Source organism: Lampetra fluviatilis, chromosome 51 (assembly GCF_964198595.1).
Source record: "Lampetra fluviatilis chromosome 51, kcLamFluv1.1, whole genome shotgun sequence".
NCBI lineage: Eukaryota > Metazoa > Chordata > Hyperoartia > Petromyzontiformes > Petromyzontidae > Lampetra > Lampetra fluviatilis.
Window position 1 is genome coordinate 5,686,629 of NC_136325.1, and position 18,915 is coordinate 5,705,543.

The 18,915-nt window shown below is 55.0% G+C and overlaps 1 protein-coding gene across 1 annotated transcript in view; it reads right to left on the minus strand.

Moving 5' to 3' along the window:
• Positions 1–4,294: 4,294 nt before the first annotated feature.
• Positions 4,295–18,915, minus strand: part of LOC144948832 (dedicator of cytokinesis protein 9-like) — a gene marked incomplete at its 5' end in the record, with an annotated part of 71,846 nt that continues 57,225 nt past the window's right edge. Inside the window, 8 exons of the mRNA XM_078878483.1 lie at positions 4,295–4,689; positions 5,693–5,831; positions 6,823–6,923; positions 7,938–8,128; positions 10,319–10,529; positions 12,311–12,457; positions 17,331–17,444; positions 17,933–18,055. Of these exons, the coding sequence (XP_078734609.1) occupies positions 4,567–4,689; positions 5,693–5,831; positions 6,823–6,923; positions 7,938–8,128; positions 10,319–10,529; positions 12,311–12,457; positions 17,331–17,444; positions 17,933–18,055 (1,149 nt within the window). The remainder of the gene's footprint in view (positions 4,690–5,692; positions 5,832–6,822; positions 6,924–7,937; positions 8,129–10,318; positions 10,530–12,310; positions 12,458–17,330; positions 17,445–17,932; positions 18,056–18,915) is intronic.

Consider the following 18,915-nt stretch of genomic DNA (forward strand, 5'->3'; position numbering starts at 1 on the left):
TAGGTTGTTTCGGTAAAGTCACGTAGGAAAAAAATATAAATAATAAAAATTATAAAAGAAATAATAGAAATACAATAATAAATCACGACGTTTCGGAGGCAACACAAGCTTCCGTCTTCAGGTGTAACCGTCACAGCACGATTGCTGTATTCTATTATTTAAAAAATGTATATATTATTATTTATTTATTTCCCCTACGTTACTTTACCGAAAAAACCTAAGAGTATGAATCCTTGCAGTCACGAAAGCTTCAAATCCGAGAACTAAAATAAGAGTTTACAGTTTTAGTTTAGACTCGGGGTCAGGGTTGGCGAGTGTGCTCCACCCCTGCACTGATCACCCTCTCCACATCGCTCGCCCCTCCTTTCCGCACCTCCGATTAGCACGGTCGGCGACGTACGGTGCGAAAGAAGTTCAACATACTAACACACACACTGCGCAATGAATCACCTTCTCCGATTGACCACTTTTCAGCGACTGGAGCCCACAGACGACGCGAGTAGCACTGAAGGCGATGTAAATGTTTGAATGAAGATGCTCGCTTTTTGGTTCTTTCGGTAAAGTCACGTAGAAGGGAAGTAATAAAATAATAAAAATAAAACATAATAAAATAAATCTCACGACGTTTCGGCCACAACGCAAGCAGCCGTCCTCAAGTGAAGACCATATCTGTCGGGGAGACAGACCTGGTCTTCAGCTGTCTCCCCGACAGACCTGGTCTTCACCTGAGGACGGCTGCTTGTGTTGTGGCCGAAACGTCGTGAGAATTATTTTATTATGTTTTATTTTTATTATTTTATTACTTCCCTTCTACGTGACTTTACCGAAAGAACCAAGAAAATGAATCCCTGCAGTCACAAAAGCTTCAAATCGAAAAAGATGCTCGCTATTGTTGAAGATGATTGATGATGACACCAGTGATGGTTGGAAGACGGTGGTGGTTGTGATGATGGTGATGATGACAACGACGATTACTTCGAGGGCCGTATTCCTAATCACGGATCGGCTCTGGTTTTCCACTTCGAATGACACGGCTCGGATCAGGCTCAGCTCATGGAGCTACGCTCATTCAAGGCCGGCTCGATTGAGCCAAAGCGAGGTTAGAGCCGAGCCGTGACCCAGCACAGAGGGCCCAGAGATGGCTGTTGACGATCGTGCGTGATTGCCATCAACGTTCATTGTGTAATATAAGTTGCTAATTGTTGAGCGACGTTTGTCTTCGTAGTGAAGATTGTTGTTGATGATGATGATGATATTTACAGGGCATATAAATGTGACCACATCTGGAGGGGCTGCTCTTATCAACGTTGAACGTGTAATATAAGTTGCTTATTGTTGAGCGATGTTTGTCTTCGTAGTGAAGATTGTTGTTGTTGTTGATGATATTTACAGGGCATATAAACCAAGGCGCTGTGCAGTGAACTATGGGACAAGACGGTGGGCGAGGTGAAACGAGATGAGTGGATGGGATATATGTAAAAATAAAAAATAGGTGGTGGTGACGACGACGACGATGATGACGATCGATGCTCGTGACGGTGGCTTCCCGTCGTCACAGTACCAAGTTGTGTACGAAACAACTGAAAACGGCTCGCGAGGAGGAACCACTCACGCGTGAAGTTCGCAACCAGAGGGAACGAAACTGCCGCAGTATCCACAAGTCACACGCATCCTTGGGGAGCCACGGTGGCTAGGAGATGTGAACTCCCTCGCCCGGCGTGCAGGAGGTCGTGGATTCGATCCCGACCCTGGCGCCTGCTGCTGTATATTTGGAGTTTGCGTGTCTCTCTCTCCGAGTCCTCAGTTTTTTTTGTTCTCCCCCCCTCCGCATTTAGAATCAAACCTCACGCGTTCAGATTATTTGGCTGCTATAACTTTGCACACGGCATGAGCCACTTCGTTGGGTTATCATTTGTGGCCAGGTAGCTTATGAAAAAGAGCTATACAGCTCAGTGGGCCTTACTTGGTAACATAAAATAAAATAGTGTAAAATATGATAATTGGGTTTTTACCCTTCTATCTGGCAACAAAACTGACACCTTTTTTACAAGGAGTCATGTTTGCATAGACCACAATACCTGCAGTCATAATGCAAACAGCTTTCCTTAGAGCTGTCTCTGGTGGGACCAATCAACTTCAAGGACAGTGCACATTATCAGAGTTATGTTTTTTGTTTGCATTATGACTGCAGGTATTGTGCTCTATGCAAACATGACTCCTTGTAAAAAAAGGTGTCAGTTTTGTTGCCAGATAGAAGGGTAAAAAAAACAATTATCATATTTTTTACTGGCAAATGAGGTTCCAATGGTAGTTTAAAATAGTTTTCTTATACTGCTGCTGTGTAACCTCTTTTTCTGAGTTTACAATCGGACACTTGTAACTCTTTAAGCCCGCAACACTTCGACACATTCGCAATCGCGACGATACGCGTAATACAGTATTGTGTATCCTCGTACACGTCACTTGGTTTCTGGACGGAAAATGCTACTTTCCACATTCCCGCAGCAGAGCCAGGCCCATTCTGTGCCCCCCCCCTACCCCCACCAATATCGATGGTTAATCGATATGAATCGTATCGAGTGGTCGATAGCCTCGGTCGACGCCACCTATTTGCCTGAGCTTTTATGGCGATGGGTCACGACGGACGGACAAGGGGGGGGCGGGGGGGGTTACATTTCAAGCTGCCCAATTCCTGGGAGCCTCAACGACGACACGTGGCGAGATGGCAGTCGTCGTCCCTCCACCCGTCTCCCCCTCGTCAGCCCCGGGGTCACGCCCGTCAGCCCCGGGGTCACGCTCGTCAGCCCCGGGGTCACGCTCGTCAGCCCCGGGGTCACGCCCGTCAGCCCCGGGGTCACGCTCGTCAGCCCCGGGGTCACGCTCGTCAGCCCCGGGGTCACGCTCGTCAGCCCCGGGGTCACGCTCGTCAGCCCCGGGGTCACGCTCGCCAGTCCCGGGGTCACGCTCGCCAGCCCCGGGGTCACGCCCGTCAGCCCCGGGGTCACGCCCGCATCGGGCCGCATTGAGGCCAGAACATTTACAATCGGGGAGAAATCTTGCCGATTTTACACACGCGAGGTGCTTGCCACAAATGAGCCGTGACACCTTGGTGACATTATCCAGGAGCATTAACCATTGCTCGAGCTCCCGGTCATCCTTAGCAGCGGCGGCTTTTGACTGGCCACCGAACAGAGACGGTCACCGCATCGCACGCTTTTAGATGCGCCTCCGTGGCCGTCTGGAACGCTCTTCCCTCCGATATGAGGAAGTCGCTGGAGCTATGCCACTTTTAAATCATCTCGAGCGAAGACCCATTTCTTTAGAACTGCTCGTTGTCGCGTTCAGTATGTTGTCCTTTCCCCAGCACCTCCCATTAGCACGGTTGGCAACGTACGGTGCGAAAGAAGTTCAACATACACACACGCGTACGCACGCGTGGCTGGAAGCGCCATTTCCTTTGCTGGCAGTGGTCACGTTTCGTTATTTACATCGTACATCGAGGGGTGGCATCCTCATCATCGGCCACTCACGTCACACGATCCGGACTCCTGATTACATCACGCCTGTGATTCTGTGATGACATCACGCCTGTGATGACATCACGCCCATGATTCCGTGATGACATCACGCCTGTGATTCTGCGATGACATCGTGCCTGTGATTGGCACAGGTGCCGCTCGACTATCTTTGGGCAGATTATCTGGAATCATCCCTCCTCCCTCTTTGTCAGGGGAGCCGATATGCAACCGTACCATTAAAAATCACATTTATTTACGTCATTCGACGATTTACGGACGTCCATTTTTGCTGCTTCGCAATGGGAGCCAAGACACCGGGGCAGTCGACGGCCATGCTCCCTCCTCCGTAAACGGTGCCACAGACTCTCTGCTTAACCCTCACCCGCGCTGCAGGTTCACACACGCGGCAGGAGGTTGCCGGGCGACCCAGCGGGAGACGCGGAGGAACGCTGCCCTCGTAGCAGCACACTGCACAGGCAGCAGCACGCTGCACAGGCAGCAGGCAAACACCGCCTCTGGCCTCGGATGCAGCAGATGTGCTCGGAGGCATCTTCATTCATTCATCGCCGGGGTTCATTGCCACTGGTTGTGGCCAATGAGCTTGTTGGTTGTGTTGTGGTTGGTGGTGGTGATTGTGACAGTGGAGTAGTTGGTGGTAGTCGTGATAGTTGGTGGTTGTAGCGGCGGTCGTTGTTGGCGGTGTTAACAGCGGTAGTGATGGCTGTGGTTAGTCGTGAGTGGCGGCAGCGACCGTGGTAGTGGCACGTGCAGCGCGGTTGGCAGTGGCGATGATGGTGATAGTTGTAGGGGAGGTGGCAGTGGTGGCGGTCGTGGCATTTGTGTTGGTGCTATTGCTGCGAGCGCTGTTGCTGATGCTATTAGCAGCTGGTGGTGGCGATGATGGTATTGGTGCAGGTGTTCCTGGCGCGGTCGCGGTGGCGCGCTGCTGGCGCTCCCGGTGGTGGTATTGGTGTCACTGCTGCTGCTGCCGCTGCTGCTGCTGCCACCGGCGCTGCAGGACAAGCCGGCGGGGACGGTGCCCCCGGCCTCACGCGCTGGACGATGACCCCGTGACCCCGCGCAGGCTGGCCGGCTGGCTCACCGCGTTGAAGTACATGTGCACGGAGCCCCTGACGGCGCTGTTGCGCAAGGCCTTCCACTGCGGCATCACCTAGCGAGGGCGCGGGGGGGGGGGTATGAAGGGGGGGGGGCACGGGTGAAGGTCACGGGGCGCGGATGAGGGTCAAGGGGCGGGGGTGAGGGTCAAGGGGCGCAGGCAGCCACCGTCGCGGCTTCGAAAAACGTCGCAACGCCGATGCCGGAGATTGTTTCGGATCGTTTGGCTGCTCCTCTAAATTCCCGCGTGTAATTCCCGCACCTCCGATTAGCCCGGCTGGCAACGTACGGTGCGAAAGAAGTTCTAGATACATACACGCATAGGTGCTGCTCGCGAACAGCTCTTGCCCCGACGGTCTGTCAGGCTACACCGCTGCTACACACTAACAGCACTTGCCCCGACAATGTGTTTCTCGAATGAATGGATTTCTTTAGAGCAGCTTTTTCAACGGATTTACTTAACTTCGACGCCTATGTTTGTCGTGGTCAAATCTTGTAATCAAAAGTTCGTCTACTTCCTGTTGTCCAATGAATTCCAAATTTTGCACACGTACTCAGATCCGGTGACACTGCTGTATCAAAATCGGCATAATTTACTCAATTAATCGGCTCTTTTCAAGCAATTAACATTTTGTATGGACGGCTTATTAATTAAATATTTATTTGGCTACGTCAAAAACGCCGCTGTCCCTAAACTCTGGAATCGCCTCGCCCAAGAAGCAGGCGGCAAGCGTTGATGTGGGAGCAGGTGCCGCATCATTGACGTGCTTATCGACGGAGAGTTAAACGAAGTTGTGAAAAAAAGTTATTCAACTTAATTCCTCTGTTTGCATGTCGTGGTCAAATCTTGTAATCAAAATGTTGTCCACTTCCCGTTGTCCAATCGACTTATTTACTTTTTTAAAGGAGTTTTTTACGTGTTCATTTGTTGCCGTTCACCACCGCGTCTCCGATTTGACGCGGTTGGCCACGTACGGTGCGAAAGGAGTTCAACGCACGAGCACACGCACACACACACACGCATGAGCACATGCGCACACGCACACGCGACGTCTCACCATCTCGCGCAGGATGCTGGACAGCTCCTGCACCATCTCGCCGTACTTGAGCTTCAGCTCCTCGTGGTACTCCTGCTGGTCCTCCTTGATGAGCGTCTCGTTGAGCTCCAGCGCGGAGCCGCACACCACCACGAACTGCCTGCAGGTCGCACGATGATCACCGTCGTCGCCGTGGTTAGCACCAGCGTCGTCACGGTCGTCGTGGTCACAATCGTCGTCATTATCGTCGTCGTCGTCGTCACCGTGATCACCATTGCCGTTGTCACCACCACCATCATCATCACCATCGTCACGGTCGTCGTAATTATCGTAGTCGCCGTCGTCGTCGTCGTCACTGTGATCACCGTCGCCGTTGTCACCACCATCATCATCATCATCGTCACTATCACTGTAATTATTGTCGTCACCGTTGTTACAATCATCGCCGTGGTCGCCATCGCCATCGGCACCACCATCATCACCATCATCGTCAGAATCATCATAATTATCGTCGTCACCATCACTGTCGTCATCATTGTGGTCATCAACATCATCACCGTCAAAGTCACCGTCATCATCGTCGCCATCATCACCACCATCGTCGTCGTCACCATTGGCGTCAAAGTCATCACCACCATCATCCTCATCGCCATCATCGTCACCATCACAATCGTCATCGTAACAATGCTTGGCAAACATCAGCGCCACGCCGCGGCGATCCAAGCGCACGCAAACACGCCAACTAACACCGCGCTGGCCAGAGGCGTAGACCCGTGACCTCTCCATATCATCATTGTTGGCGGTAGGGGGCGAGGCAGTGGGGGGGGCCATCCCGAGGAACTCGTGGGTTCGTTGGGTCCGTCGTGACGCCGACTTAACCTTGCAGGAGGCCTCCTCCGTGTTTCCGACGACGACGATGACGATGATGATGATGATGGACGACGACTACGACAGCACAACGCTTGATAACCACCGCTTTAAGAGTCTTTCTCACCCGCGAAGCTTCAAACTGCAGTTAGACGGCGTGGGACGCACGGCCAGGCTAAGTGTCAGCCGCTAGGCCAGGCTAAGTGTCGGCCGCTAGCTCGGTCCGCTCTACGCGATTCTCTTAACGCGTCCGTGCGTGCGCGCTGCTGCTGCTGCTGCCGCACCTGAAGAGGTCTCGGAGCTCCTCGACGCTCTCCTCCGGGTACTTTGCGCAGTTGCTCTCATCCAGGAACGCTCTGGCGTACGCGAGGGGTCCCGCGTTCACCTGGGCGAGACATTGCCGTGTCAGCAGATCGTCATCATCTTCGTCGTCGTCACACACGATGCTGGGATAAGGACTTCCCAAGCCGTTGTCATCTCTCATGCACCTGCACGACACGCACCTGGCACCTGACGTCTCACCTGCATCATACACACCTGGCACCTGACGTCTCACCTGCATGACACGCACCTGGCACCTGGCGTCTCACCTGCGTCATACACACCTGGCGTCTCACCTGTGTGACACACACCTGACACCTGGCGTCTCACCTGCGTGACACACACCTGGCACCTGACGTCTCACCTGCGTGACACACACCTGACACCTGACGTCTCACCTGCGTGACACGCACCTAACACCTGGCGTCTCACCTGCGTGACACACACCTGGCACCTGGCGTCTCACCTGCGTGACACACACCTGGCACCTGACGTCTCACCTGCGTGACACGCACCTAACACCTGGCGTCTCACCTGCGTGACACACACCTGGCACCTGGCGTCTCACCTGCGTGACACACACCTGGCACCTGACGTCTCACCTGCGTGACACGCACCTGACACCTGACGTCTCACCTGCGTGACACACACCTGACACCTGACGTCTCACCTGCGTGACACGCACCTAACACCTGGCGTCTCACCTGCGTGACACACACCTGGCACCTGGCGTCTCACCTGCGTGACACACACCTGGCACCTGACGTCTCACCTGCGTGACACGCACCTGACACCTGGCGTCTCACCTGCGTGACACGCACCTGACACCTGGCGTCTCACCTGCGTGACACGCACCTAACACCTGGCGTCTCACCTGCGTGACACACTCCTGGCACCTGGCGTCTCACCTGCGTGACACACACCTGGCACCTGGCGTCTCACCTGCGTCATACACACCTGGCACCTGGCGTCTCACCTGCATCATACACACCTGGCACCTGACGTCTCACCTGCGTCATACACACCTGGCACCTGACGTCTCACCTGCGTGACACGCACCTAACACCTGGCGTCTCACCTGCGTGCTGACGCTGCCCTGCAGCTTGAGCTGCAGCTGGATCATGTTGGCAGGCGACTCGGAGCAGAGGGTGCTCAGCTCCTCCACCTTGCTGCGCATGCTGTCCACCGCCACCTGCACGGGCCCCAGCTCCTCGTGCAGGCGCGCCACCACGGGCACGCGCTTGCGCACGTGCGGGAACGTGTGCGACGCTGGGGAGAGTGCGCGGCGGGGAGAGTGCGTGGCGGGGAGGCGTGGAAGTGGGAAGGGTGGTGGTGGTGGACATGGTGGTGGTGGTGGTGATGGTGGTGGTGGCAATGGTGATGATGATGGTGGTGGTGGTCGTGATGGTGGTGGTGGCGATGGTGGTGATGGTGGTGGTGATGATGATGGTGGTGGTGATGATGGTGGTGATGGTGGTGATGATGGTGGTGGTGATGATGATGATGATGGTGGACATGGTGGTGGTGGTGATGGTGGACATGGTGGTGGTGATGATGATGGTGGTGGATATGATGGTGGACATGATGATGGTGGTGGTGGACATGATGGTGGAGGTGATAGTGGGGGACATGGTTTTGGTGGACATGGTTTTGGTGGACATGGTGGTGGTGGTGGTGATTGTGGTGGTGATGGTGGTGGTGGTGGATATGATGGTGGTGGTGGTGGACATGGTGGTGATGATGATGGTGGTGGTGGTAATGATGGTGGTGGTGGACATGGTGGTGGTGATGGTGAATGATGATAACGATGTTGGTAGTGTTGGAGGTTATAGTGTGGGTGGGTGATGGTGATGATATTGTGGTGGTGACATTGGACACGTGGTGGTGGTGTTAGTGGGCATGGTGTTGATGGTGCACGGAAAGAGACAAAGAAAGGATATAAGATTGATATCCTTCAAACTGCACGCCGCCGATACCATGCGAGTACTCTTGACTACAGAAGTATCAAGGCCAACATCCACTTGCATAACCGAGGAATAGATCCGCACGACGCTGTTGTGACGATGCACTTCCACGGCACCACGGCGCGCACACAGCCCAGTGTCCGTGTGTTGGCATCGCGGCAATTTTTGCCGACTGCTGGCAAAAAAAAACAAATGTCACCGCTGCGAAGTTGGCCAATGTTGTTCTTGTGTGCGCGCGTGTGTCCTGTGGGGAGCGGTGGTGCAGCGGTTAGCACGCCGAGCTTCGAATCCAGCGACGCGAGTTCCATTCCCGTTCGCGGCAACAAACACCGGTGGCGATTATCTGAACCGATCCTGGGCATCCCTTAGGGCGACTCAGCCTGAAATTAGTACCTGATGCAATGTGTAAACATCGCCAGTGGGGAGACAAAGGCGGCCGGGCGTGGTGCTGGCCTTCATAGGTACTACTCGTGAACAGCACTTGCCCCAACAGTCTGTTAATGCTATAGGGGGGATCATTCGTTTTTGCCCTGAGCCTCAGCTAGGTCGACTCAGCCTCAAACGAGTACCTGGTGCGATGTGTAAACATGGCCCAGTGGGGAGACAAAGGCGGCCGGGCGTGGCGTTGGCCACCCACCCCCTCGCGCGCCCTTCCGGCCTCCACAGGTGCCGCTCGACAACAGCACTTGCCCCAACGGTCCGCGAAGGCTACATGGGAGATCTTTGCAGTGCACGGGGTGGCGTGGGGCCCTGGTGCAAAGCCATGAATTGAGACTCCCCCTCCCCCCTCCCCCTGTCTGACTCCTCCCCCTCTGCTCGTAGCCCGGCACCTGGGGCCCTCTCCACCGGCCCGTGGGGGCCTCTGTGCAGTTGCACCGCCTGCGCACTCGATGGCCACACCACTGACGAGGAAGCGACCGACGAGGAAGTGTCGCCCCTCGGCTACACCTTGGGGGGTGGTGGGGGGGGTGGTGGGTGGTGGGTGGGTGGGTGGGTTGGTGGGTTGGTGGGTGGGTTGGTGGGTGGTGGGTGTTGGGTGGTGGGAGGGTGGTTGGTGGGGGGGTGGTTGGTGGTGGGTGGGTTGGTGGGTGGGTTGGTGGGTGGGTGGTGGGTGGGTGAGGTGGTGGGTTGGTGGGTGGGTGGGTGGTGGGTTGGTGGGTTGGTGGGTTGGTGGGTGGGTGAGGGTTGGTTGGTTGGTGGGTTGGTGGTTTGGTGGGTGGGTGGTGGGTGGGTTGGTGGTGGGTGGGGTGGTGGGTGGGTTGTTGGGTGGGTGGGTTGGTGGGTGGGTTGGTGGGTGGGTTGGTGGGTTGGTGGGTTGGTGAGGGTTGGTGGGTTGGTGGTTTGGTGGGTGGGTGGGGGGGTGGTGGGTGGGTTGGTGGTGGGTGGGGTGGTTGGTGAGTGGTGGGTGGGTGGTGGGTTGGTGGGTGGGTGGGGGGGTTGGTGGGTTGGTGGGTTGGTGGGGTGGTGGGTTGGTGGGGTGGTGGGTGGCGCTCACTGGTGAGCACGGTGCGGCGCTTGCACTGCTCCGTGACGTCGCCGTGCTTCCGCCCCGAGGCGGTGTAGGGCGTCTCGAACACGAAGCGCCGCACGTTGTGGCCGCGCTCGAAGTCGGTGCGCCGTGCGGCCTGCTCGGCCCCGCTGAAGAAGGGCTGCACGAACGTGATCTGGATGTAGGCGAGGCGCGGGTCCAGCTCCGACGCGTCCACCTGCGGCGGCCAGGAGATGTTAACCGCCTCGCCTGGTACGCAGGAGGTCGTGGGTTCGATCCCCGACCCTGACGCCTGTTGTATGTGGAGTTTGTGTGTTCTCTCTCGCTCATCATCATCACGGTGGCCAGGAGATGTGAACTACCTCGCCTGGTACGCAGGAGGTCGTGGGTTCGATCCCCGACCCTGACCCCTGTTGTATGTGGAGTTTGCGTGTCTCTCTCGCTCATCATCATCACGGTGGCTAGGAGATGTTAACTACCTTGCCTGGTACGAAGAGGTCGTGGGTTCGATCCCGACTCTGACGCCTGTTGTATATATGGAGTTTCCGTGTTATCTTTCTCTCTTATTGTGGTCGCATGGATTTTTCTCCGGACCCTCCAGTTCTTTCCCTCCAACATTTACAACCAATGTCATGCGTTTCAGAGTATTTGGCTGCTATAAATTTCCACCTGAAAAGCCCCTTCATTGAGCTATCATTTGTGGCCAGGTCGCTTCTGAAAAAGAGCTACATAACTCAGTGGGCCTTACCTGGTAAAACGTTTTTTTACGATTTTTTTTTGTAATATAGTATATATAATATAGTATACAGTAAAACCTTGGATTGCAAGCATAATTCGTTCCGGAAACGTGTTTGTAATCCAAAGCACTCGTATATCAGTTGTGATCACGTGACGCTCGGCAAACAAAGCGTGTACACGTACTACTCGTATTGCAAGACCTCGCTCGGTTATCAAATTAAAACACTCGCAGACCAAGTTACTCGCAATCCAAGGTTTTACTGTACCTCCAGAGAGCCCCTGTCCCTGGACGATGATGTCTTAGATCGATTTAAACAACGGGGGAGCGAGTTTCTTAAGCCCCTTTGTCCCCACCCCTGTCCACCCGAGCAAGGCATTCCAATTCAAGTGGGTTAAAACCACGGCGAGTTCCATCGGCGAGTCGCGCGTGTGTTGGGGTAAAGTGGGGCTACTCCCACCTCTACGGAGACCCCCTTGGCCGGCAGTGGAGAGCGGGACCCAAATGCCCTCCTCCAGAGGGGACCTCTGCCCGGCATTGGCGTGACGGAGTCAGAGCGAGGCGGCACTTTTACCTTTCCCCAGACGGTGAGCGAGAACTTGATGCGATTGTCTTGAGCGGTCCATCGTCGTCATCATCGTCATCATCGTCACCATCGTCACCATCGTCACCATCGTCATCATCATCACCAATGTCATCATCGTCATCATCGTCATCATCATCACCATCGTCATCATCGTCACCATCGTCACCATCGTCACCATTGTCGTTATTGTCAATATTATTGTGACACATCCTGACGAGAAGACTCGTGGTGCCCTGGCCCACACAGCGGGAGCGGTGGACGTGCCGCAATGACGATGATGATGAGAATAACGATGATGATGACGATGATGATGACGACAATGATGATGATGATGAAGACAATTGTGATAATGATCATGTTAATAACGATGATCATAATGATGACAATGATGATGGTGTCGATGATGTTGAAGATGACGACGACGATGACAATGATGATGATAATCACGACGATGATGACATTTATGGCTATGATCATGACGACAACGATGATGACGACAACGATCATGATGACAATGATGGCGATGATCATAATGACAATGACGATGACGACCACAATCATGACGACGGTCACAATGATGGCAATCATCATGACGACGATGACGTTGACGACGATGATCGTGACGATGATGACAACGATGGCGATCATCATGACGACGACGACGACGACCTCTCACCGGGTTCGAGTCCTGGATGATGCGCACGTTCTGCGAGCCGAACTTGTCGGCGTAGAGCAGCTGCAGACGCTGGGAGATCTCGGAGAGGCCCGTGAGCTTGGGCTCCTTGTAGATGTACTCCTTCCACTCGTCCTCCTCGAAGTAGCCCTGCGTGGGGGGAGGTGGCCAGAGGGGGTGGACACGGCAATAGACCACGGAGCAAACAGCAACAGCGGCCGCTCGCCACCTAAGGTCAACGTCTCCCGACCATAAAAGTTAATGCTACTACTACTCCACGACATCTGCGCCATCACCTCCCCTGAAGGGCTTCTTCCCCAGTTTCCATATCTAATGTCCAGCTCTCTGACCTGCCGAGTAGCGCTGGCGTTACTCCGGCCACACGCGTGCATCTGCCAGCAGTAAAGTTGCCGTTTTACTCTTTCACAGCAATAGCGGTGTAACATTTCGCCCCCCCCCCCATCCCCCGGAAAATCGATGCAAGCTGACACGGCGACTGGACTGGTGACACAAGCTGACACAGCGACTGGACTGGTGACACAAGCTGACATAGCGACTGGACTGGTGACACAAGCTGACACAGCGACTGGACTGGTGACACAAGCTGACACGGCGACTGAACTGGTGACACAAGCTGACACAGCGACTGGACTGGTGACACAAGCTGACACGGCGACTGGACTGGTGACACAAGCTGACACAGCGACTGGACTGGTGACACAAGCTGACACGGCGACTGGACTTGTGACACAAGCTGACACAGCGACTGGACTGGTGACACAAGCTGACACAGCAACTGAACTGGCGACACAAGCTGACACGGCGACTGAACTGGTGACACAAGCTGACACGGCGACTGGACTGGTGACACAAGCTGACACGGCGACTTGACTGGTGACACAAGCTGACACGGCAACTGAACTGGCGACACAAGCTGACACGGCGACTGAACTGGTGACACAAGCTGACACGGCGACTGGACTGGTGACACAAGCTGACACGGCGACTGGACTGGTGACACAAGCTGACACAGCGACTGAACTGGTGACACAAGCTGACACGGCGACTGGACTGGTGACACAAGCTGACACAGCGACTGAACTGGTGACACAAGCTGACACAGCGACTGGACTGGTGACACAAGCTGACACAGCGACTGAACTGGTGACACAAGCTGACACGGCGACTGGACTGGTGACACAAGCTGACACGGCGACTGAACTGGTGACACAAGCTGACACAGCGACTGGACTGGTGACACAAGCTGACACAGCGACTGGACTGGTGACACAAGCTGACACAGCGACTGGACTGGTGACACAAGCTGACACAGCGACTGAACTGGTGACACAAGCTGACACAGCGACTGGACTGGTGACACAAGCTGACACAGCGACTGAACTGGTGACACAAGCTGACACGGCGACTGGACTGGTGACACAAGCTGACACGGCGACTGAACTGGTGACACAAGCTGACACAGCGACTGGACTGGTGACACAAGCTGACACAGCGACTGAACTGGTGACACAAGCTGACACAGCGACTGGACTGGTGACACAAGCTGACACAGCGACTGGACTGGTGACACAAGCTGACACAGCGACTGGACTGGTAACACAAGCTGACACAACGACTGGACTGGTGACACAAGCTGACACAGCGACTGGACTGGTGACACAAGCTGACACAGCGACTGGACTGGTGACACAAGCTGACACAGCGACTGGACTGGCGACACAAGCTGACACGGCGACTGGACTGGCGACACAAGCTGACACGGCGACTGGACTGACGACACAAGCTGACACGGCGACTGAACTGGTGACACAAGCTGACACAGCGACTGGACTGGCGACACAAGCTGACACAGCAACTGGACTGGTGACACAAGCTGACACGGCGACTGAACTGGTGACACAAGCTGACACAGCGACTGGACTGGCGACACAAGCTGACATAGCGACTGGACTGGTGACACAAGCTGACACGGCGACTGAACTGGTAACACAAGCTGACACAGCGACTGGACTGGCGACACAAGCTGACACGGCGACTGGACTGGTGACACAAGCTGACACAGCAACTGGACTGGTGACACAAGCTGACACGGCGACTGGACTGATGACACAAGCTGACACAGCGACTGAACTGGTGACACAAGCTGACACGGCGACTGGACTAGTGACACAAGCTGACACGGCAACTGGACTGGTCACACAAGCTAACACAGCGACTGAACTGGTGACACAAGCTGACACGGCGACTGAACTGACGACCCAAGCTGACACGGCGACTGAACTGGCGACGCAAGCCGACACGTCAGCTGACACAAGCAAGCGCGGCGACGGTAGCATTGTCTGGGATCATCGGTGCGGTACGGCTATGCAGCTTTGTTGCCCTGGCTGTAACCGGGGCTGCAAATGTAGACGCTGGGATCGAGCTTCATTCAGACGATTGCTTTGCTCAATCGCATCCGGGTCACGACGCTGGAGAGATCATTCACACATTCCCATCGAAAACGTCTCTCGCAGCGAGCGACGCGCCACTTTGTGGCAGAGAACAGCGGCCGGGAAGGTGACGTCACCTGGACAGACCCACCCGGAGCACGTCGTCGCTAGGGCTGGCAGATAAGTGGCAAAGCGGTACGATGGGTTATTCTGGGTCTCGTGCAGTCGTCGGCGACACAGCTGAGACCATCAACTGCCTACGCTGGTGGCCAGGGTAAAACCCGGATTCGAACCCGGGATCTGGATCAGCGGTTGCCGGCCCGGTGCCCCGATGTGGTACCTAGGACTCTCTCATGGCCTAATTACCGCCATTCTTACTCCTGAGTGGTCGGTCAGAAGAAATGAACTACAATGCCTTGCTGATCGCGTTAAGGAGTATAAACTCCGGTCATCATCGCAGCAGCAGCAGCGGCTTTTGGATAGCCGTCGAACAAAGTCACCGCATCGCACGCTTTCAGATGCGCTTCTGAGGCTGTCTGGAACGCTCTTCCTTCCGAACCCACTGGAGCTACGCACTTTTAAATAATCGAGATTGAAAACGCATTTCTTTAGAACTGCCATTTTGCGTTTAGTTTGTTGTCTTTCCCCCGCACCTCCGATTAGCACGGTTGGCTACGTACGGCGCGAAAGAAGTTCAACGTACTCTTTGGGTCTTTCGGTAAAGTTACGTAGAACAAAAACATTTACAAAAAACTACGACGTTTCGATTGCAACACAAGCAATCGTCACCATTTGTAAAAAAAAATGTTCCACGTGACTTTACCGAAAGACCCAAAGAATATGAATTCCTGCAGTCACGAATGCTTTAAGTCAAGATTTAAGTTCAACGTACATGCCCTCCCCATGCCCCGCACTGCTGCACACAAGAAGCGGGAAGCTGTTAGCGGTACAAGCACTCGGCGGTAGTTCTATGAAGCCCGTGAGAAAAAAAAAAGCTTTAGTGTGTTTTGTCGCCAGATTTGTAAAACATTGACCTCACTCCTCGGTGAGACTTACGTACCACGGCCTACACACACGAACGATCACAGAGGAGGAGAGAAAATGAAACGTGAAAATACGCACACAACTTACATCGATCGTGCTCATTGTGAAATGGGAATAGAGTTTGTAGAAACAGATGGCCGGTGGGGAGACCACCATCACAGTACTGGGATCATAGTAATACAGTAAAACCTTGGATTGCGAGTAACTTGGTCTGCGAGTGTTTTGCAAGACGAGCAAATTTTTTAAATAAATATTAATTTGATAAACGAGCGAGGTCTTGCAATACGAGTAGTACGTGTGTACGCTTTGTCTGCCGAGCGTCACGTGATCACAACTGATGTACGAGTGCTTTGGATTACAAACACGTTTCCGGAACGAATAATGCTCGCAATCCAAGGTTTTACTGTACATCATACGAAACAATATTTATTGACATTCCTTTATCGATCCACTGCTGGATGAAGGCCTTCTCCCACACCGTCTGGGACGTGGGGAGGGCGGTATTTGACTATACTTCCCCACGCTGATCAGCGACAGTTGTGTAAATCGACGTGGGACCATACGAGTACAGTACAACAATATATTTTGTTACGGTGCCCTCTGTTGCTGTACGATACATACATGTATATACATCCATAATGGAGATAGTTTTTGCGTTAGATCGCATTAATATAAATGTGTCGTTAAACCCGCCACCACCCGCGACAGCCAATTAGTAAGTTTTGTCACATAAACAGAACGTGCCAGTTCGTTACTAGCTCACCACAGCGGTTGTGGGTTGGCGAGTAAACCCACAACATGTACAATTCGAGTACCGTGATGGCTCATCAGTAATTACAACCAGCATCATCAGGCGATCTTAAATAGACGAGGCTAAATGTGACGCCGTCACTTGTGAGCCAATCGGGTGGATCGTATTTGTCGCGACAGCCTACGTGTGAAAACGTACGTACGTATACAGTACGTAGAATTCTATATCTAATTTGATATGTATAAATATAAATGCAGTTGGGTAGCAGGGGCTCATGGGCAAGCCTGGTGCTGCAGCTTGACCGTGTGTCAATGGGGGGGGGGGGGAGGAGGGGGGGGGAATGGGGGAGAAGGGTTACGGGTGGGGGGCCCCGGCACGACACGGTCAACGTTCAACAAACGTCACACGAACGTCGAGCGAGTAATGCACACAGCCTGCCTTGGCCGACCGTGCGCTCTCTCTCACGCCCGGTGCGCTTGAGCCAAAGCTGGGCAAGCCCATCGCTTAACAACACTTGACTGAAGGTGGGGGAGGGGGGAGGGGGGTGACCGGGGGGGGGGGGCTAGCCCCCTCCAGCACTCCTCCCTCCAATGCTACTACTGTGGCCGCCCCACCGACGCCAACGAGGAGCTCACCAACAACCACGGAGACCCGCACCACCAAAAGCCAGCCCCCTCCTGCCCCCTCCAGCCCCCTCCAGCCCCCAATGCTAGGGCGCTGGCTGCCGACTGCTCGGTGCGTCGAGGGCGAGCGACCGGTTGTGGATGTTGCCTCTCACCTGCCCGAAGAAGGCCACGCGGAAATAGGTGCCCAGCAATCGTCGGCACGTCCGCGTGGCGTCCAGGATCTGGTCGTAGGCCTTGTGCAGGGCCATGTAGAGATCGCTCAGTTTCTGTGCACACCAAGACAAAGATCCCGCCCCGGGCCGCCGTGTAGCCTTTAACGGACTGTCGGGGCAAGCACCGTTCGTAGCAAGTAGCGGGACCTACAAAGGCCGGCGCTGTGGCACGCGAGGGGCTGGGAGGCGGCCAGCACCACGCCCGGCCGCCGCCGTCTCCCCAGTGGCGACGTTTACTATGCGCCGCACCCAGGTACTCAAGGTGGAGGCCCAGGACCGGTTCAAATATTTGTCACCGGCGTTGGCTGCGAGGGGGGGATCGAACGCGGCTTGCCACGGTTCGTAGCGCGGCAGGCTAACCCTTTGCGCCGCCGCTCCCCACCCTGTTCAGACGCGCGCACAGCCACAGGCGTATGTTGCAAGGGGAGTGGTGGGGGTGAGCGTGGGGGTGCCCCCCCACCCCACCCCCCCCATTCTAAAGCTTTGTCTCGGTGGCAGCCGTGTCTGTGTCCTCTTGCGCGACGCGGAGCACCGCCGGGCACCTGGAAGTCGCGGCGGTGCTCGTAGATGGGGATGATCATCTTGTAGATGTCGGCCATGAGCTCGAAGCGCTCGGCACGCTCCAGCATGTGGGCGCAGGTCTCCAGCTGCTCCACCAGCATGTCCTGCGGGCACAGCGGGAAGTCCTCAACGCCAACCACGATGACCTCACCACCAACCACGATGACCTCACCACCAACCACGATGACCTCACCACCAGCCACGATGACCTCATTACCAGCCACGATGACCTCATCACCAGCCACGATGACCTCATCACAAGCCACGATGACCTCATCACCAGCCACGATGACCTCATCAACGACCACGATGACCTCATCACCGACCACGATGACCTCATCACCAACCACGATGACCTCACCACCAGCCACGATGACCTCACCACCAGCCATGATAACCTCACCACCAACCACGATGACCTCACCACCGACCACGATGACCTCATCACCAACCACGATGACCTCACCACCAGCCACGATGACCTCATCACCAACCACGATGACCTCACCACCAACCACGATGACCTCACCACCAGCCACGATGACCTCACCACCAACCACGATGACCTCACCACCAGCCACGATGACCTCATCACCAACCACGATGACCTCACCACCAACCACGATGACCTCACCACCAGCCACGATGACCTCACCACCGACCACGATCACCTCACCACCAGCCACGATGACCTCACCACCAACCACGATGACCTCACCACCAGCCATGATAACCTCACCACCAACCACGATGACCTCACCACCAGCCACGATGACCTCACCACCGACCACGATAACCTCATCACCAACCACGATGACCTCACCACCAGCCACGATGACCTCATCACCGACCACAATGACCTCACCACCAACCACGATGACCTCACCACCAGCCACGATGACCTCATCACCGACCACGATGACCTCATCACCAACCACGATGACCTCATCACCAACCACGATGA